General features: G+C 36.6%; 1 protein-coding gene across 2 annotated transcripts in view; it reads left to right on the top strand.

The window, feature by feature from the left end:
• The first annotated feature begins 3,858 nt into the window (after positions 1–3,858).
• The window catches only part of LOC132556012 (GMP reductase 1-like), a 30,668-nt gene continuing 11,140 nt past the window's right edge, over positions 3,859–23,386 (top strand). The window contains exons 1-2 of one of the 2 annotated variants that reach the window (XM_060220402.1): positions 3,859–3,985; positions 6,334–6,396. In XM_060220402.1, coding sequence (XP_060076385.1) covers positions 3,899–3,985; positions 6,334–6,396 — 150 coding nt within the window. In that variant the 5' untranslated portion in view covers positions 3,859–3,898. The remainder of the gene's footprint in view (positions 3,986–6,333; positions 6,397–23,386) is intronic. The other variant, XM_060220404.1, reaches the window with a different exon arrangement.

The raw sequence follows: 23,386 nt of genomic DNA, 5'->3' as shown, positions 1-23,386 counted from the left end.
AAGGGTCACAGACAGCCAGGAATCAAACCTAATCTGTACCCTTGCAACAAGAAGCCATATACCAAATTTCATTTCGATAACTCCAAGCATAAGCCAAGAAAGTCCGGAAAACAATATTCCCAGGAAATTTTCTGAGTTGAAAGGGGCATAACTCTGCCAAAAAGTGTCACAGACAGTTGGGAATCGAAATTAATCTGTACCCTTGCAACAAAAAGCCATATGCCAAATTTCATTTTGATAACTCAAAGCATTGCCGAAAAAAGTCTGGAAAACTTTCGTACGGACGATGACGACGCGTGACAACAGACAAAGTGATCCCTAAGTGTCCGCCAGCTCTGCAGGCAACACAAAAAGTAACCATTTTTTGCGAGACTTAAACTGAAATTTCACCATCACACATGGTTTTTTCTTTAATTCAGAAATTGAAATAACAACTGCAAGTTACCTTTCCTACCAGTCTCAAAATTAAACATTGATAAGAAAACATCAACCAAAGCTTAGCTTATGAAATTTAGTTTGATAATTGTTTTCAAAATTCAAGGTACAGATGTCTTTTAGTAGACTGTTTTATTCAAATTTGTACCCAAAACTGAACATCAAACATTAGGGACCAAGGGAAACTGAGATATATACACTTCTTTCAGTCTTAAGCTAAGAAGCAACTTTTATGTTATCAAAGATATAACAGGAAGAGGACGGGCCTCCAGAGGCATATCTGCCTTTATGCAAATACATTGTTCTATACATACCATTTTCATGAAACAAATTATTTGCAACAACAACTCTCCCCCCTCCCCCCCCCCCCCACTTCCCTTTTGTGACCCCATGCTAAGGCTTTGCCCTTGGACCCTGCATCCCCAAATTATTGGCTAGATGCCTGGAAATATATCCATCACTCTCCATCCTGAGACTTCACTTCTATGCAAAACAAACAAAACCCAGGACAAGGGTCAAATCAAAGTTTGAAACTATTTACAAAAGTTGGGGGACAGGGGAGGAGACTTTTAAGTTAAACAAGAGATCCCAGAGGGAACTTGGCGCCCACCATTTGAGGATCTGTTTTCAGTTCTTGAAGATTTTTTTTTTTTTTTGTGTTACAGGTTTTGTAAATGTTCATGAACTGGTCTTCATTGAATGTTCTCAATGATGGCACAAGATATTTCAATCAAGCACCTATTAGCAAATATCATTTGAAAAAGATCCCAAAGTATTATTAGATAGCAGTCAGTTACAGGTGGATAATGGACATGGTCTTGAATAAATATGATAGAATATCGAAGAAAATATGCTTGTGCTGTATTACTGTTGACATCCAAGATGGCTGCCTGTGGGCCACCTTGATTTCAAATCAGTCCAAAAAAAGTACAATGCACAATTAGGGACCAAGGGAAACCAATACCTATGAAATATCAGAAGTATCCATCCAGTGCTTCCTCAGAAATAGCGGTAACAAGATTTTACTCTCAAAATCCAAGATGGCTGCCTGTCAGCCATCTTGATTTTAGATCAGTCCAAAAAGGTACAATGCAAAACTAGGGACCAAGTGGAACCTGCATATGAAATTTGAGAAAGATCCATCCAGCACTTTCCCAGAAATAGCGATAACAAACTTTTACTTCCAAAATCCAAGATGGCCGTCTGTCAGCCATCTTGAATTCAAATCAGTCCAAAAAAGGTACAATGCAAAACTAGGTACCAAGGGGAACCTGCATATGAAATTTGAGAAAGATCCATCCAGCACTTTCCAAGAAATAGCAGTAACAAACTTTTACTTCCAAACTCCAAGATGGCCGTCTGTCAGCCATCTTGAATTCAAATCAGTCCAAAAAAGGTACAATGCACAACTAGGGACCAAGGGGAAACTGCATATGAAATTTGAGAAAGATCCATCCAGTACTTTCCCAGAAATAGCGGTAACAAACTTTTACTTCCAAAATCCAAGATGGCCGTCTGTCAGCCATTTTGAATTCAAATCAGTCCAAAAAAGGTACAATGCACAACTAGGGACTAAAGGGAAACTGCATATGAAATTTGAGAAAGATCCATCCAGTACTTTCCCAGAAATAGCGGTAACAAGAATTGTTTCCGGACGGATGGACAGACCATGGACGCAGGGCGATTTGAATACCCCACTATCTGATGATGGTGGGCTAAAAAATATGACACGAAATGATGGATCCTGGTCTGAAAGTGAGTATCTAGGATGGATATTGCATGGTAACTGACCAAAGAGCCTATAAAACAGACCAAAAGCGAGGGCAAATCATTACCACGATGCCTTTCTCTCTGTTTGCCGAGTTAGTTGACACTCTGACATCTGACATCTCTGACATCTAGGTGCGAAAGAGACTTACCTTTTTAGGATTTAAGTTTAAAGAAGTGATTTCTTCATTTTTCATGTTTTATATTATCCACTATTTTCAAACAAGTAAAAAATCTACACCATTGCTCAATACAATTGATTGCAGGTAAATGCTGTCTTCCTACACGACCCCTGGTGACATACATACCTGTCAGTGTAATTGTTATTCACAGTCTATAAGAGGCAGCTGTACCTAAAACATGTTCTCAGGTTTATTCCTGAACTGATTTGTCAGTTTGCTGCCCACAAACTATTCAATCTTGTTTGCCATACCTCTGTTACTGGTGATAGCACTATCTTAGTATGGCTTCTTTGGCTATTTGTGTTTTACTATACCCAGTTAAAGAAAGAATAAAAACATTCCTCCATCTTTTTGTGGTGCCAGTTGTCTGTCTTTATCTGTAACACATGTAGTTGTTGCTTTAAGAACAACTTTTTAACATTTTGTCACAAAATCCTGGTATCCAAATTCTGTAATTACCGTGCTTAAACTTAATTACCAAAAGGTGTATGGAGTTGATTGTAATGTTATTGTCCATGGTGAGAAATGGCTTTAATGAATGAAGGTCTTGTAATAGTCAAATGTGTAACACTCAAAAACCCTTTATCATAGCATGATGTAAAATATATTATGCACAATAAACAGATAGTCTTAAGTGATATGTTTGCACTTTTAAAGAGTTTCGGACAAATCTTATGAGAAAAACTTTCGTTCTGTAATCTCAACAATCGACTTTTATGGTCAAAATGTTTCATTGGACACTTCCGATGCCAAAAGCTCCCTTAGCCTGTATGTGGTCAGTTCGGTATAATATTTCACCTGACGAATTACCCCTAAGACCACAATAAACAGGTAGTTAGGTCTGTGATTAACACAACCATTTTTTTGTCACATAGGTAAAAAATAAATGGCTTTTGGTTCACTAGTTACAATGATAATCACGTCACATAGATCTATTCCATCTGAAAAGTGAAAACGCAGTGTACATGGTGATAGGGAGAAAAGCAAGCAAGTTTAAGATGTGTCCATGGTTTGAAAATAAGATTTCACGAAAATTGTTGCTCATTGTGCAAGTAGAAATATTTGTTTCACTGAAGAAATTACTCTACCTTTAAACAGAGTCTACTTCAGGTAAGTCTTTGGTGAAATCGGAGTTCAGCTAAGATTTTGATGTAGACTACATATGTTTAAGTCCGTAAAGTAAACATTTTTTTCGAAGCAGTAAAATGTTGAAGATGAAATAGATAGTATTAACACACCAGCTATAACACAAATTTGAACGTATGAAGATTTATTAGCCCCGAACACAATATAACTCGCATTAATTTGTTTTAATGAAAGCAGATGCTACATGTATGTACGATCGATATGATTATTTCAAAATGTGCTTTGTTACCATACGTCGAAATCCCCTCCCTTTTAACCTCTCATGGCATAACGATTTAGAACTCTTCTGCTAGGAGACAATAAAGGTATTTACTTCCTTTTGGCGCGAACGAAGGTCATCAGACAAATCGGTAGGGTACAGAGCAGCTATGCCTAGAATCGACAGCGATATAAAATTGGATTTTAAAGATGTGTTGGTCAGACCCAAAAGAAGTACACTGAAGAGCAGATCAGAGGTAGATAATTACTACAAACTCATTTTGAATGTCACGTGCGTCTGTTACAATACATGTAGTTTGTTATAGAACACAATCGAACGTTTTCAATTCGGTTATCGCAACCTGAAGGCCAAATGTAAAATTTACTAAATGTACACTAATTTTACTTAACTACAAACTGGTCTTAAGTAAACCCTAATACAGGCTGCATTGAAAACAACTTTTAAGACATTTACATCTATTTCAGGGACGTGTAACACCGATTATTCGTCCCTGGCCAATTTGAATGTGAGAAGTTGAAGAGCATGGATTTGGTTGGGGAATTTTTACATGTTAACATTATTATTTTCTTTTGGAAATATTTACCGCAAGATGAAACATTAATGACATGAGACTCATTAATTGTTAATTGCATGATGTATTATTTCAACATTTGCTTAATCTTTGTTTTGATCTTAAATATTTCCATGCAAAAGTTACTTTCATATATCTAAGTAGATAGATGCATACTTACCTGCCTTTATGCAAATATACAACTGCATAAATATCACAAAATTAAGCAAATTATTTGACAAATTATCCTTATTACTGTCCAGTCTTTTACTCCTAGAAAATCCCCTACTACGTTACATTTTTCTCATGGACCCTGATCATGAGCAGAGGCCCCCCAGCTTCCTCAATTCATTCCTGTCTACTGACATTTGGTGACTTCAACCAACAGGAATAATCCAAAAATTTCATTGATATCAAACTATTCCTACAATGTGAGGTTTACAAGATGCTTTTGAAGGCTATATATATCTTGTAATTGTAACAGATGTCATTCTATATATTTCAATAGGAATCTAACTGGGGACCCCTAGCTTACTAGTCTGACACTCAACCAATCGAGCTAAAGAGAAGTTCTCTCTAGCTGGATGGTATTTTGCGACTAGTATTTTACCAGGGTTACATATGCCTTCACTAGTAAATAACTCGTCATTGAGTGTCCAGGGGTCACAGCGGTACTTGTGAAAGTAAAGCTGAGAGGGCATGGCTAAGTATTATTCCCAAGTCCCTACATGGACGCCAATGTAACAGAGGCCATAATATTCATTTCAATTCCTCTGCTAGGAATCAACCCAGGGATCTTACTCTTAAGCTCAATTGGTTGAGCGTCAGACTAGTACCGTGATTCATTTCACCATGCTTCACAATACCATGCTACACCGGGTTTGATTCCTAGAATAGACATTGAAATGTATATAATGACCTCTGTTACATAATGCTGCAGTCAGCATGATGACACAACAAATCCACTGACCAGTGTTATAGGAGATTTAAACCAGTTATAGATTGTAGCAAGACATTCATAACATTACTTTCATATTCTAGGGAAAGCTCCCAGCAGGAAAAAGGCCCATATGTCACAGTAATAGAATCATTGTCACAACATATATATAAATATACATGCATTTAAAAACATCTTGGTCCTGATCTGACTGTCAAAAAATATACAGAGGACAGCACCATCCACTTTTTCTCTCAAGTTTGCTAAACTTCCATTCTTTGGAGAATTGTGATGCTTAAATCTGGAAATATTTACAGGTTTTGCCATTGGGAATTTGGCCATAATTCAACCCGAAATTCTGCCCCAAAAATTGCATGGTATTACTTGGTATTACATATATTCTTAATTATAAATGTTTGCATTTTCAGCTTTGATTTTTTTTTTTTTGATAACATTTCAACTTCTCATTGTTCTCAATGATGTTGAGCTTGAAGCCTTGTCCAATTTATATAGATCTACACTGCTTATCAGGACAGACTTAAATACACGTCTGATTAAATGAAGTATTTTACTGATGATTATGTTTTATCATTCCTGTTATAATGTTTTTTTAATATTTAATGGCTAGTACACTATCTAGCTATAGCAACTGAGTACAGTGAGGTCAATGCTTATCTAAAAGTACCAAAATAGTATAGCTTCTGCTATTAAGAAGAGTGTACATTTGTGTATCAACTGCATACTAAAATGGTTATGAGACATTACATAGATATTTCTCTTTTAGACCATGTAAGTGGATACAATTTGTACTCTTCAAAGATTCTGCAAGCATGGCTTCATACAAAAATGCATTACTTGTTACTAATAAAGTGCTTACAAATGAACAAATACTAATACACTGTAATTATGTTCTAGAGACTTTCTTGTATGAAATATTAATTTGTGCCATTTAAATCCTTAAATAGAATCTGAATTTGAAATTGTGTATAAAGTGTATACATTTCATTATTATTAAGAATAATAATATTGTATGAATTACTAAACACAAAGAAAAGTAGTCTTTGCTGTGTAAAGTGTGTGCCTGTTCTGTTGGTAGAACCCTAGTCACAGCCCTTACATTCACTATGCCAAATGTACCTCAGCGATCTCCGGGGACACGGTATGTAAGATGTTGAATTCAAATGTCTTTGGTAAGGTTTGTCCTTTATAAAACAACGCTGTCATGAATAACCACTGAAGAGTTCTACATATATGTGTTTATTAATATTACGACAGGAAATCATTTTTCCATCCCTATTTAGCTTTACAAGTCAATGTTCCTTGATAAGACTAGACTGATACTTGCATGTTACACAATACTCACTCACATACTCACATCATATACCTGCATTATCCCTTGAAATATATTTAACTTTAGTATTTTGGAGTTTGAGTGTTTTCGCTGTATTTGTTAAAAACCAAAGTGGGCCAATGGTACAGTGTCAAATAGAAGTGTAAGGGGTTTTAAAAAGGGAGATCTGCACCCTGTACCCTTTCACAGAAAACAGTGGACCTGCATAGCATACATGTATACAATCGTGGTTTATTGCTGGCAATATGCAGTACAAGCAATGAATGTACATTTTGATAGGTACAGGTGTTACAAATAACATAACTTGACAGTTGATACCAACACAGTGGGTACCAGATGTTGTGGTATGGAACTTGATCAATATATACGTGTCCATTCCGATTCAGTTCCAGTAGATAGGCGAGTGACATTTTTTCTTTGTTTTTAATTTTGGAATATATATATATTGTTTGTAAGATATGTTTAACAAAGTGAATATAGTGACTTGTAATTCTTTTTTAGGTCATCGGACCCGAAGGGTCCGATGACCTATAGTCATCATGCTTCGTCCGTCGTCGTCCGCCGTGCGCCGTCCGCCGTCCGTAAACTTTTCATTCAAACGACTTCTTCTCAAATACTAGAAGGTCTAGGGGGCTAATACTTGGCACAGAGGATACTGGCATGGAGCTCTACCAAGTTTGTTCAAATGAATGACCTTGACCCACTTTAAAGATCAAAGGGGTCAAATATGTTAAAATCTTTAAACAACTTCTTCTCATTAACCAAAAGGCTCAGAGTGTAGATATTGGGCCTGTGACATGCTGGGATGAAGGACTATCAAGTTGTTCAAATGAATGACCTTGACCCACTTTAAAGGTCACAGGGGTCAAATATGTTAAAATCTTTAAACAACTTCTTCTCAATAACCAAAAGGCTCAGATTGCTGATATTGTGCCTGTGGCATGCTGGGATGAAGGGCTATCAAGTTTGTTTAAATGAATGACCTTGAACAACTTTCAAGGTCACAGGGGTCAAATATGTCAAAATCTTTAAATAACTTCTTCTCAAATACTAGAAGGCCTAGGGGGCTAATACTTGGCCCATAGCATGCTGGCATGGAGCCCTACAAAGTTTGTTCAAATGAATGACCTTGGCCCACTTTCAAGGTCACAGGGGTCAAATATGTTAAAATATACAAAGGACTTCATCTCAATAAGCAAAAGTCTATGAGTGCCGATATTGGGTCTGTAGCATGCTGGGAGGAAAGGCTACCAAGTTTATTTAAATGAATGACCTTGAACAACTTTCAAGGTCGCAGGGGTCAAATATGTCAAAATCTTTAAATAACTTCTTCTCAAATACTAGAAGGCCTAGGGGGCTAATACTTGGCCCATAGCATGCTGGCATGGAGCCCTACAAAGTTTGTTCAAATGAATGACCTTGGCCCACTTTCAAGGTCACAGGGGTCAAATATGTTAAAATATACAAAGGACTTCATCTCAATAAGCAAAAGTCTATGAGTGCCGATATTGGGTTGGTAGCATGCTGGGAGGAAAGGCTACCAAGTTTATTCAAATGAATGACCTCAACCCACTTTCAAGGTCACAGGGGTCAAATATGTTAAAATCTTTAAACAACTTCTTCTCATTAACCAAAAGGCTCAGAGTGTAGATATTGGGCCTGTGACATGCTGGGATGAAGGACTACCAAGTTTGTTCAAATGAATGACCTTGACCCACTTTAAAGGTCACAGGGGTCAAATATGTTAAAATCTTTAAACAACTTTTTCTCAATAACTAAAAGGCTCAGATTGCTGATATTGTGCCTGTGGCATGCTGGGATGAAGGGCTATCAAGTTTGTTTAAATGAATGACCTTGAACAACTTTCAAGGTCACAGGGGTCAAATATGTCAAAATCTTTAAATAACTTCTTCTCAAATACTAGAAGGCCTAGGGGGCTAATACTTGGCCCATAGCATGCTGGCATGGAGCCCTACAAAGTTTGTTCAAATGAATGACCTTGGCCCACTTTCAAGGTCACAGGGGTCAAATATGTTAAAATATACAAAGGACTTCATCTCAATAAGCAAAAGTCTATGAGTGCCGATATTGGGTCTGTAGCATGCTGGGAGGAAAGGCTACCAAGTTTATTCAAATGAATGACCTCAACCCACTTTCAAGGTCACAGGGGTCAAATATGTTAAAATATCCATGAGTGCTGATATTGGGCCTGTAAGATGCTTGGAGGAGAGGCTACCAAGTTTGTTCAAATGAATGACCTCAACCCACTTTCTAGGTTTGGCTTGCTTTTTGTCAGATGACCGTTAAGGCCCATGGGCCTCTTGTTTTTCATATATGTATATGTGTTTCTTGATATATTTCAAGGTAAGACTAATTACTTACCATTACCACCAGTGAAAATCAGTCTTTATAGTAGGTATAAGAACATGTCATTTAACAGGTAAGGTAGATACCTGTACAGGTATAGTAGCATGCAGGTGTATAGTCACTTAAGGGCTTGTTGTGTAGTCTGAATAGAGCACATACATATTGAAGGTGAATACTGATGTCTTTGATATGATAAAGATTGTAAATGGAAGTATGTTTTAAAAACTATTGTCAGCAGCTTTAATATCAATACCAACACATGATAGTGTCTTGAATATTTCTCAGATAAAGTTATTTTTAGATGCTGGGAACAGTTATCTAACTTCTCCTTACAAAAAACCCAACATCACACAGCTTCTTCCCCTATGTAAATGAGTGTGTTTTAACACTCTACCATGGTATGTTTCATGTTGTCATGTGGTTGGTAACATAACGAGATAAATGAGTAAAAGGGAAAGTGTATGATCAGCCATAACAGTGTTTTTTTACCAACAAGTATTTCAGACTATTTCCACTACAATGATATAACTATGCTCCATGATCTATACTTCCCATGGTGTGAGAAACTCAAGATTTTGTGTGATTAAGGCTGCTCGAATGATATGAAATAATTTCATAGTTCATCAGCTTCTTGTCGATTTATACCTTCATACTTAAAAGTATTACATGCTTCAATTTGTAGGTGATAAACTTCACATCCACCCTTTAATGAAAAAGACGATAAGTTTTTACTGGACCTCTGCATTTATACTTTTCTTCTCCTGATTTTATACTGTCATGTATTGCGATACTGAAGTAGATAAACTTGACCAATGCTTTAACGGGAACAGTGCTCAAATACCCGGTTTTATTTTTTAGGTCATCTGACCCGAAGGGTCCGATGACCTATAGTCATCATGCTTCGTCCGTCGTCGTCCGCCGTGCGCCATGCGCCGTCCGTGAACTTTTCATTCAAACGACTTCTTCTCAAATACTAGAAGGTCTAAGGGGCTAATACTTGGCACAGAGGATACTGGCATGGAGCTCTACCAAGTTTGTTCAAATGAATGACCTTGACCCACTTTAAAGGTCACAGGGGTCAAATATGTTAAAATCTTTAAACAACTTCTTCTCATTAACCAAAAGGCTCAGAGTGTAGATATTGGGCCTGTGACATGCTGGGATGAAGGACTACCAAGTTTGTTCAAATGAATGACCTTGACCCACTTTAAAGGTCACAGGGGTCAAATATGTTAAAATATACAAAGGACTTCATCTCAATAAGCAAAAGTCTATGAGTGCCGATATTGGGTCTGTAGCATGCTGGGAGGAAAGGCTACCAAGTTTATTTAAATGAATGACCTTGAACAACTTTCAAGGTCGCAGGGGTCAAATATGTCAAAATATACAAACGACTTCTTCTCAACAAGCAAACGTCCATGAGTGCTGATATTGGGCCTGTAAGATGCTTGGAGGAGAGGCTACCAAGTTTGTTCAAATGAATGACCTCAACCCACTTTCTAGGTTTGGCTTGCTTTTTGTCAGATGACCGTTAAGGCCCATGGGCCTCTTGTTTTGTTCTCATTCCCCAGTGCAACCAACTTGTTCACTCTTGAAGCATGATAACTATGCAGGTGATGTAGGTACTTTTCTAACTCTGATAAAAAAACTTTCAAACAAAGTGGAGGTAAGCTGAATTCATGCAGATGACTTTTTTCTAAATACTGACTAGCAGACTGCCTCCAATGGCCTTGATGGTCATAATTTTTTTTTGTTTCTTTTGATTTCTTGAATTGAGAATGACTGGATTTGTAATTGTCAAGTTTCTAGGTATAATACGTATGTTTTCCTTTGTCCCTAGATGTGTGCACATTGATCCCAAGATGTGGGTGTATGTTTGAGTTTGGAACCAATTTCAAAGGAAAGAAAAATCTCACGATCATGTTAAAATATCTCTCTAGGATCTGTTTGTTTAGCCCACCTTGCATTGGCATAAGACATCCATCTCTGAACTTGTTAATTTTCGTGAGAGCTTAAATCAACCAATGTTGTAATATTTTAATTCCATATGTAAGTCCATTTAATGCCTTAGACAAGCAAATGCATCATAGGTTAAAGTTCAAGGTCACTTTTTAAAATTTAATTCTTGCCCAAATTTTGTCATAAACACAAGTTTACAGAGTCATTAGTCATGATGATACTTGTTATATATAGAAAACACCTTTTCCTGGTAATTTCTAGTTGCAGGATAGATTATTTTTACACTTCATAAAGTTATGTTCTGATAATCTCTTGTTTTATTCCTTTATTAGTCTACTGCAAATGAAACTGGAGGGAACTATAGTGTTTGTCTCTGTCTGTCCGTCAGTCTGTCTGTCCATATGTTTGGTTTCCAAACAATAACTTGAGAAAAGATATATGGATTTGAATGAAACTTCATTTAATGTTAAGTTATGAGGTATGAGTGAGATTGAATTTGGAGTGGAAAGGTCTGCTATGAAGGTCGCTATTGCTAAAAAAAAGGTCTGCTATGAAGGTCGCTATTGCTAAAAAAAGGTCTGCTATGAAGGTCGCTATTGCTAAAAACTTTTTTTTGTCAAATTTTGACTTCCATATGATAACTTAAAAAATGATCGATGGATTTGGCAGCAACTTTATCAAATGTTAGCTTATGAAGTAATATAAACAGGGAATGAGTTTGGGGTTAAAAGGTCACCTATGAAGGTCACTGTTACTAAGAATAGACTTAAGTCATCATATTTTGGCTTCCAGATGATAACTTGTGACAGGGTTGACAGAATGTATTTAAAGTTAATGCAATCTATTATAATTAGAAAATATACTGGTGAGATTGAGTTTGGGTACAAAAGGTCATCTGTGAAGGTCACTTATTAAGAAAAGAGAAATTTATTGCCATTTTTAGGGCCCTGCATCAAAGATGAGGTAAGCAAAGATTGTCAGAATAACACCAGTAGTCAACTGACCAAGGTTCAAGGTCACTTTATCTAAAGGTCAAGGTATTATTTTACATGTTTTTATGTGTATACTGACAATGGTTACATTTACCTTTTAAAGTTTGAACACAAAGCTAGGTTCTTTCAGACATGTCAGTGTCTTAGTTTGTTTTCCAGATAATCACTTTGAATTAAGGATGACAAATTTGATTAAAACTTCATTCATTATTAAGTACAAGTTAATGCAAAGTCAAGTTTTTCTTGCCTTATTTTCTGGTTTTTGTGTCCTTCCTTTCAAGACACTGGTTTTTGGAGGGAAGACTTTCTGTTGTTAAAATGGGACATCTGTTTAGAAAATTTGATTAACAGAAGGGGACGAGTATTCCATGCAACATTACCTGTAAGTGTTTCAATACATGCACAGCACCTTTAAGTGCCCTCGACACTTTGATACTATATTGATGTAAATAGACTCTCTTTGGTTTCTTGTGTATGTTGTGTATAATGCGGATATGTTATGTAATTGTCTGATTCACCTAACATATTTCTCAAGGAAAAAGTCGTTACTCCCGAGGTCAAGTTTCCAAGAAATGCCAACATATTTTGGCCTGCAAGGCAGGCTGTCCATCATCAGTGCACAATTATTTGTGTGTGTTATACCACTTGTGTGGTGAAGCTGAACAACAATGCTAGGTCATATGACTAAGGCAATGGGAAAATTTATTTACATAAATCGGAAATTTTTGTATGATCTATTAAGCGAGTCCTAAGAGATCAATAAAGTGCTGATATTTTCAGTGACTGTATAAGGTCTGTGCTGTTGTAGTATACATTATAAATCGAAGAATACAACAAGAATGATAACATGTGTGTAGAGAGCTTTAGAGGTCAGTAACAAGCATGGTAACATGTGTAGAGAACTGTAGAGGTCAGTAACAAGCATGATAACATGTGTGTAGAGAGCTGTAGAGGTCAGTAACAAGCATGGTAACGTGTGTAGAGAGCTGTAGAGGTCAGTAACAAGCATGATAACATGTGTGTAGAGAGCTGTAGAGGTCAGTAACAAGCATGGTAACGTGTGTAGAGAGCTGTAGAGGTCAGTAACAAGCATGATAACATGTGTGTAGAGAGCTGTAGAGGTCAGTAACAAGCATGGTAACGTGTGTAGAGAGCTGTAGAGGTCAGTAACAAGCATGATAACATGTGTAGAGAGCTGTAGAGGTCAGTAACAAGTATGATAATGTGTGTAGAGAGCTGTAGAGGTCAGTAACAAGCATGGTAATGTGTAGGGAGCTGTAGAGGTCAGTAACAAGCATGATAACATGTGTAGATAGCTGTAGAGGTCAGTAACAAGTATGATAACGTGTGTAGAGAGCTGTAGAGGTCAGTAACAAGTATGATAACATGTGTGTAGAAAGCTGTAGAGGTCAGTAACAAGTATGATAACGTGTGTATAGAGCTGTAGAGGTCAGTAACAAGCATGATAACATGTGTGTAGAGAGCTGTAGAGGTCAGTAACAAGCATGGTAACATGTGTAGAGAGCTGTAGAGGTCAGTAACAAGCATGATAACGTGTGTAGAGAGCTGTAGAGGTCAGTAACAAGCATGATAACGTGTGTATAGAGCTGTAGAGGTCAGTAACAAGCATGGTAACGTGTGTGTAGAGAACTGTAGAGGTCAGTAACAAGCATGATAACGTGTGTATAGAGCTGTAGAGGTCAGTAACAAGCATGATAACGTGTGTAGAGAGCTGTAGAGGTCAGTAACAAGCATGGTAACATGTGTGTAGAGGTCAGTAACAAGCATGGTAACATGTGTAGAGAACTGTAGAGGTCAGTAACAAGCATGGTAATGTGTGTAGAGAGCTATAGAGGTCAGTAACAAGCATGGTAACATGTGTGTAGAGAGCTGTAGAGGTCAGTAACAAGCCTGGTAATGTGTGTAGAGAGCTGTAGAGGTCAGTAACAAGCATGGTAATGTGTGTGTAGAGAGCTGTAGAGGTCAGTAACAAGCATGGTAATGTGTGTAGAGAGCTGTAGAGGTCAGTAACAAGCATGATAACGTGTGTGTAGAGAGCTGTAGAGGTCAGTAACAAGCATGGTAACATGTGTGTAGAGAGCTGTAGAGGTCAGTAACAAGCATGGTAATGTGTGTAGAGAGCTGTAGAGGTCAGTAACAAGCATGGTAATGTGTGTATAGAGCTGTAGAGGTCAGTAACAAGCATGGTAACATGTGTAGAGAGCTGTAGAGGTCAGTAACAAGCATGGTAACATATGTAGAGAGTTGTAGAGGTCAGTAACAAGCATGGTAACATGTGAAGAGAGCTGTAGAGGTCAGTAACAAGCATGATAACATGTGTATAGAGAGCTGTAGAGGTCAGTAACAAGCATGGTAACATATGTAGAGAGTTGTAGAGGTCAGTAACAAGCATGGTTACACATGCAGGGTTTTCCATAAGAGCCGGTTGCCGGCCAATTTGACCGGCTACTTTGCTCATTTGGCCGCCTACACCAATCCAGTTCCGTAATAATGTTCCGTACATGACTACACGTACACAGCAGGCCAGCCTCCTACTTTCACTACACAGCCTACTACTAACAAAATGATGGAAAACCCTGATGTGTATAGAGAGCTGTAGAGGTCAGTAACAAGCATGGTAACGTGTAGAGAGCTGTAGAGGTCAGTAACAAGCATGGTAACATGTGTAGAGAGCTGTAGAGGTCAGTAACAAGCATGATAACGTGTGTAGAGAGCTGTAGAGGTCAGTAACAAGCTTCATAACATGTGTGTAGAGAGCTGTAGAGGTCAGTAACAAGCATGATAACGTGTGTAGAGAGCTGTAGAGGTCAGTAACAAGCATGATAACATGTGTGTAGAGAGCTGTAGAGGTCAGTAACAAGCATGGTAACATGTGTAGAGAGCTGTAGAGGTCAGTAACAAGCATGATAACGTGTGTAGAGAGCTGTAGAGGTCAGTAACAAGCATGGTAACATGTGTAGAGAGCTGTAGAGGTCAGTAACAAGCATGATAACGTGTGTGTAGAGAGCTGTAGAGGTCAGTAACAAGCATGGTAACGTGTGTAGAGAGCTGTAGAGGTCAGTAACAAGCATGGTAACATGTGTGTAGAGAGCTGTAGAGGTCAGTAACAAGCATGGTAACGTGTGTAGAGAGCTGTAGAGGTCAGTAACAAGCATGATAACGTGTGTAGAGAGCTGTAGAGGTCAGTAACAAGCATGATAACATGTGTGTAGAGAGCTGTAGAGGTCAGTAACAAGCATGGTAACGTGTGTAGAGAGCTGTAGAGGTCAGTAACAAGCATGGTAACATGTGTAGAGAGCTGTAGAGGTCAGTAACAAGCATGATAACGTGTGTATAGAGCTGTAGAGGTCAGTAACAAGCATGGTAACATGTGTGTAGAGCTGTAGAGGTCAGTAACAAGCATGGTAACATGTGTAGAGAGCTGTAGAGGTCAGTAACAAGCATGGTAACGTGTGTAGAGAGCTGTAGAGGTCAGTAACAAGCATGGTAACGTGTGTAGAGAGCTGTAGAGGTCAGTAACAAGCATGGTAACGTGTGTGTAGAGAGCTGTAGAGGTCAGTAACAAGCATGGTAACATGTGTAGAGAGCTGTAGAGGTCAGTAACAAGCATGGTAACATGTGTAGAGAGCTGTAGAGGTCAGTAACAAGCATGGTAACGTGTGTGTAGAGAGATGTAGAGGTCAGTAACAAGCATGGTAACGTGTGTGTAGAGAGCTGTAGAGGTCAGTAACAAGCATGGTAACGTGTGTGTAGAGAGCTGTAGAGGTCAGTAACAAGCATGGTAACGTGTGTGTAGAGAGCTGTAGAGGTCAGTAACAAGCATGGTAACGTGTGTGTAGAGAGCTGTAGAGGTCAGTACAAGCATGATAACGTGTGTGTAGAGCTGTAGAGGTCAGTAACAAGCATGGTAACGTGTGTAGAGAGCTGTAGAGGTCAGTAACAAGCATGGTAACGTGTGTAGAGAGCTGTAGAGGTCAGTAACAAGCATGATAACGTGTGTAGAGAGCTGTAGAGGTCAGTTATGATGATGGTGATGGATAGAGAGCTGTAGAGGTCAGTAATGATGATGGTGATGGGTAGAGAGCTGTAGAGGTCAGTAATGATGATGGTGATGGGTAGAGAGCTGTAGAGGTCAGTAATGATGATGGTGATGGGTAGAGAGCTGTAGAGGTCAGTAATGATGATGGTGATGGATAGAGATAATGTGTTGGATGAGTAGGGACATCATTTAGCTCTGATGGCATCATTTAAATTAAATGGAAGAGATATCACTTGTAAACATCCGAAGTAGGTTTTATCTAATTAAGAATGGCATGAAATGATCAACAATTTACATGTATTGTCAGGATTATATGCTGAAACACACTATGTTATCATGTACCATGTTAGACTGAATGTTATTTGGAAGCTATACATGTATTTGTGGTAAAACTACTGATACGGAATGTGATTTGCTGTACATAATCAGATGTACAATCCATCTGAAGGAATAAACAGCTGATATAAGATTGTGTAACATTTTGTCTGGATTTACACTAATGCTATGATTTTCACAGTAGGGTCAGACTTCTTCAATTATCCACCCCCATACTACTGGGTGTCTGTTAATTGATTACGCACAGCTTAGTCAGTAAGATTACTTCATCTATACATACACTGGTATGAGTATGTATTACTAGCTAGATTTATAACACACATTATACTTTTTTTGTGCAAAATACTGAACTTTAGTATAAGCATCTAGAGCTAGGCTTCTTACTAAGTTGAATATGGTACAAGGTGTATGTGTACAAGTCACTAGTTAGTAAATGTAGGAAGATGCTCAACTTGAGCTAGTACTACTTGTAAACATACCATTAAGTAGTCTAGGTACCAATAACACAGGCCTGGTATAGACATGTGGAATGTCTGCTAATATTTCTACCATTGTAGTGGTCACATACATAATATACTTTCCTTTGTATATAGTAAATCACACAGGTCCTGTAGTGTTTTATATATAGATAGTGTGAAATCACACAGGTCCTGTAAGTGTGTTTTATATATAGATAGTGTGAAATCACACAGGTCCTGTAGTGTTTTATATATAGATAGTGTGAAATCACACAGGTCCTGTAAGTGTGTTTTATATATAGATAGTGTGAAATCACACAGGTCCTGTAGTGTTTTATATATAGATAGTGTGAAATCACACAGGTCCTGTAGTGTTTTGTATATAGATAGTGTGAAATCACACAGGTCCTGTAGTGTTTTGTATATAGATAGTGTGAAATCACACAGGTCCTGTAGTGTTTTATATATAGATAGTGTGAAATCACACAGGTCCTGTAGTGTTTTGTATATAGATAGTGTGAAATCACACAGGTCCTGTAGTGTTTTATATATAGATAGTGTGAAATCACACAGGTCCTGTAGTGTTTTGTATATAGATAGTGTGAAATCACACAGGTCCTGTAGTGTTTTGTATATAGATAGTGTGAAATCACACAGGTCCTGTAGTGTTTTATATATAGATAGTGTGAAATCACACAGGTCCTGTAAGTGTGTTTTATATATAGATAGTGTGAAATCACACAGGTCCTGTAGTGTTTTATATATAGATAGTGTGAAATCACACAGGTCCTGTAAGTGTGTTTTATATATAGATAGTGTGAAATCACACAGGTCCTGTAGTGTTTTGTATATAGATAGTGTGAAATCACACAGGTCCTGTAGTGTTTTGTATATAGATAGTGTGAAATCACACAGGTCCTGTAGTGTTTTGTATATAGATAGTGTGAAATCACACAGGTCCTGTAGTGTTTTATATATAGATAGTGTGAAATCACACAGGTCCTGTAGTGTTTTGTATATAGATAGTGTGAAATCACACAGGTCCTGTAGTGTTTTATATATAGATAGTGTGAAATCACACAGGTCCTGTAGTGTTTTGTATATAGATAGTGTGAAATCACACAGGTCCTGTAGTGTTTTGTATATAGATAGTGTGAAATCACACAGGTCCTGTAGTGTTTTATATATAGATAGTGTGAAATCACACAGGTCCTGTAAGTGTGTTTTATATATAGATAGTGTGAAATCACACAGGTCCTGTAAGTGTGTTTTATATATAGATAGTGTAAAATCACACAGGTCCTGTAGTGTTTTATATATAGATAGTGTGAAATCACACAGGTCCTGTAGTGTGTTTTATATATAGATAGTGTGAAATCACACAGGTCCTGTAGTGTGTTTTATATATCATGTCTTGTAGTGTATGTTTTGAAAATTGATGTAGTAGTTAGATGAGATTGGAAATTATAAGTGCAATGTATTGGCATTATGATTATCAAAACTGGCAAAGAACATTGTACATGTAGATTTTACTAAAAGGTTAGTATGTAAATTATAAAATAAAGATTTTTTTTATTCACAGTATAAGTAATTTGAGTTATTGCTTAACATTTTTTACAAGAGGGAAAAGGGTGAATGTTTTAGCAAACAAAAGACAATGCTAGATCTAGTGTATAGAAGTATGTCATTTAGTTGTAAAACAAGTTGCTTAAGACTTATGAAGCCATTGTCTTCTTGTTCCAATACTAGTTTGACCATGTACAGTGAGCAATCACACACCGTCGTATCAAGTGTTCTGTTCTATCTTTAGTAACAAACTGACTATGACCCTCATGCATTGTAATAACACACCTGGCTATTACCTGTAATATATACACCAGTTTCCTGTTTGGTGGGTCACTGTTATTTGTTTTCTTTTGCATGGTCATGAGTGTGATTGAATATCCCTCTTAATATAAAAAATTAGTCTAAAGCAATCAAATCCTACTTATATATGTTTATTGGATATTCAATCATGTGAAGCCCCATATCAGAAAACTCTACATCTTTATCAAAGATACTTAATGCCTCCAGTTTGACCCTAATTAGCTACAGGTGGAGCATGAAAAGGAAGGTTATTTACCATATTTATTGGCCGACAACTAAAATGAAGTACTATATGTATAATATATTGACGGACAACTGGAATGAAGTACCAGATGTATAGACTGACAACTGAAATGATGTACCAGATGTATTGACTGGTTACTCAAATGATGTACCAGATGTATTGACTGACAACTAAAATTATGTACCAGATGTATAGACTGACAACTAAAATGATGTACCAGATGTATAGACTGACAACTAAAATGATGTACCAGATGTATAGACTGACAACTGAAATGATGTACCAGATGTATAGACTGACAATTAAAATGATGTACCAGATGTATAGACTGACAACTGAAATGAATTACCAGATGTATAGACTGACAACTGAAATGAATTACCAGATGTATAGACTGACAACTGAAATGATGTACCAGATGTATAGACTGACAACTGAAATGATGTACCAGATGTATGTATTGACTGACAACTGAATGAATGTACCAGATGTATAGACTGACAACTCAAATGATGTACCAGATGTATTGACTGACAACTAAAATTATGTACCAGATGTATAGACTGACAACTAAAATGATGTACCAGATGTATAGACTGACAACTCAAATGATGTACCAGATGTATAGACTGACAACTCAAATGATGTACCAGATGTATAGACTGACAACTGAAATGAATGACAACTGAAATGAATTACCAGATGTATAGACTGACAACTGAAATGAATTACCAGATGTATAGACTGACAACTCAAATGATGTACCAGATGTATAGACTGACAACTGAAATGATGTACCAGATGTATTGACTGACAACAGAAACGATGTACCAGATGTATAGACTGGTTACTCAAATGATGTACCAGATGTATTGACTGACAACTAAAATTATGTACCAGATGTATAGACTGACAACTCAAATGATGTACCAGATGTATTGACTGGTTACTCAAATGATGTACCAGATGTATTGACTGACAACTAAAATTATGTACCAGATGTATAGACTGACAACTAAAAAACTGATGTACCAGATGTATAGACTGACAACTGAAATGATGTATACTGACAACTCAGATGTATATTGACTGACAACTAAAATTATGACAACTGAAATGATGTACCAGATGTATAGACTGACAACTGAAATGAATTCCCAGATGTATAGACTGACAACTAAAATTATGTGCCGGATGTATTGACTGGTTACTCAAATGATGTACCAGATGTATTGACTGACAACTAAAATGATGTACCAGATGTAAACAACTGAAATGATGTACCAGATGTATAGACTGACAACTATGTACCAGATGTATAGACTGACAACTAAAATGATGTACCAGATGTATAGACTGACAACTAAAATGATGTACTAGATGTATAGACTGACAACTCAAATGATGTACCAGGTGTATAGACTGACAACTGAAATGAATTACCAGATGTATAGACTGACAACTGAATGTACCAGATGTATAGACTAGACAACTGAAATGATCAATACCAGATGTATAGACTGACACCAGATGTATTGACTGACAACTGAAATGATGTACCAAATGATGTACCAGATGTATAGACTGACAACTAAAATGATGTACCAGATGTATAGACTGACAACTCAAATGATGTACCAGATGTATAGACTGACAACTGAAATGATGTACCAGATGTATTGACTGACAACAGAAACGATGTACCAGATGTATAGACAGGTTACTCAAATGATGTACCAGATGTATTGACTGGTTACTCAAATGATGTACCAGATGTATTGACTGACAACTAAAATTATGTACCAGATGTATAGACTGACAACTAAAATGATGTACCAGATGTATAGACTGACAACTCAAATGATGTACCAGATGTATTGACTGGTTACTCAAATGATGTACCAGATGTATTGACTGACAACTAAAATTATGTATAGACTGACCTGGTTAAATGATGTACCAGAGATGTACCAGATGTATAACTGAAATGATGTACCAGATGTATAGACTGACAACTAAAATGATGTACCAGATGTATACTGACTGACAACTGAAATGACAACTGTACCAGATGTATAGACTGACAACTGAAATGATGTACCAGATGTATAGACTGACAACTGAAATGATGTACCAGATGTATAGACTGATGAAATGAATGTATGTACCAGATGTATGTAGACTGACAACTGAAATGATGTACCAGATGTATAGACTGACAACTGAAATGAATTACCAGATGTATAGACTGACAACTGAAATGATGTACCAGATGTATAGACTGACAATTAAAATTATGTACCAGATGTATAGACTGACAACTGAAATGAATTACCAGATGTATAGACTGACAACTGAAATGATGTATAAACTGACAACTGAAATGAATTACCAGATGTATAGACTGACAACTGAAATGATGTACCAGATGTATAGACTGACAACTGAAATGATGTACCAGATGTATAGACTGACAATTAAAATGATGTACCAGATGTATAGACTGACAACTGAAATGAATGACAACTGAAATGAATTACCAGATGTATAGACTGACAACTGAAATGATGTACCAGATGTATAGACTGACAACTGAAATGAATGACAACTGAAATGAATTACCAGATGTATAGACTGACAACTGAATTGATGTATCAGATGTATAGACTGACAACTGAAATGAATGACAACTGAAATGAATTACCAGATGTATAGACTGACAACTGAAATGAATGACAACTGAAATGAATTCCCAGATGTATAGACTGACAACTGAATTGATGTATCAGATGTATTGACTGGTTACTCAAATGATGTACCAGATGTATTGACTGACAACTAAAATGATGTACCAGATGTATTGACTGGTTACTCAAATGATGTACCAGATGTATAGACTGACAACAGAAATGATGTACCAGATGTATAGACTGACAACTCAAATGAATTACCAGATGTGTAGACTGACAACTGAAATGAATTACCAGATGTATAGACTGACAACTGAAATGAATGACAACTGAAATGAATGACAACTGAAATGAATTACCAGATGTATTGACTGACATCTGAAATGTACCATAAAGATATATCTTGATCACGGAAAAGTAAAAATGTAAGAAAATTTGCTGGTCCATTTTTGTAAACCTGTTTAATTGTGAAACAAACAGAATCAAATTTGTTGTAAATGGTGTTTGAATAAACTGAAAGCTCCTACAAACCTTGCCAAAGACTGATTGTTATGGTTTTGTTGAGCATGCTGTACATGCTACACATGCATGTCCTTGCTGACAAGGTTGCAGTGGTTTTAACAGAGTGGATGCATTTGTCAGAATTACTTAATTAAACCTAAAACCAAATCATCAATATCTGCATAGTAATTTGTGAAGCCCACATACACCCCATTTTACCTGTAATACACAGTTTAAAATTGTTTTAACTTATAAAAAAATACTCAATTAACTGTGATAAATCAACATGCATGTCGTGATTCCTGTACTTATGGAATGTTGATAGAAATTACAAAATGTAATTAAATGTAACATTATGGGACTCGTTGTTTTGATAGCAATGAAGTTGAAAAGGATTTGTGAAAATAAATTGTAGATTAATTACTGATATAGAATAAATATTTGCTAGTGAAATGTCAAATTCTGTTTGATAAAATTCTGTGTGATCAGGTGTGACCTCACGCTTATGTGTCTAAAAGAAAAGCTTTGGAACCAGTCATTAATTTGTTGAATTGAATAGGACAGTTGATGTTATACACATGATATCTGACAGTGTGAAAGATATCGGTTTGATTGAATGAATAAAATACCATTACACATGAAAATATTTAGAAATAAAACTTCATATAGATATATATATTGTTTCATATACTGTGCTATGAAAGTTATATAAGTTGAACATGTTTTTTTGTTCCATGACATCTTGTAAAAGTTTTCTTGAGGGATAATCTGTTTCCATAATATATTCTGTACATATATTTTGTAAACATATGAAGCATATTTAATAGAATAGTATACATGATGTAACATGTAAATTTTTGACAGCAATAAAAGTTCTCTTTGAATGAAAATGAAGAACCAGGATAGAGATTTTTTTTTTAAATAACAAAAGAAGTCAAACTGACAGAGAAAAGTTGTTACGTGTTTCTGTCTGAAATAAGGTAGATCCACATGTACATATTATATACATACTATTTAAGCTGTCTTTAATTACTGTCATACAGATTTTCTATATATTTCATTGTAATTCTATGTTTTCTATTGACCAGAAAAGACTTGTGTGACAAGGTACTTTCAATTTTTGGAACACCTCTAACTTTATTCTCTTTGATGCGTATATTTATTGCTAACCAATTAACAATAGCTGCTTCTACAAGGTTTGCTTCTTCATTACGTACCAAATTAAAAACCCGATGGACTGGATTGATTCCATTGTCAAACAGACTGCCTTGACAGCAGCAAGACGGTTTACAGTATTTGACATATAAAAAAGTTTGTGTGCTGAT

Source organism: Ylistrum balloti, unplaced genomic scaffold (assembly GCF_031769215.1).
Source record: "Ylistrum balloti isolate Yb309-2 unplaced genomic scaffold, AGI_CSIRO_Ybal_v1 Utg370540, whole genome shotgun sequence".
Taxonomy (NCBI): Eukaryota; Metazoa; Mollusca; class Bivalvia; order Pectinida; family Pectinidae; genus Ylistrum; species Ylistrum balloti.
This window is presented reverse-complemented; position numbering and strand designations above follow the sequence as displayed.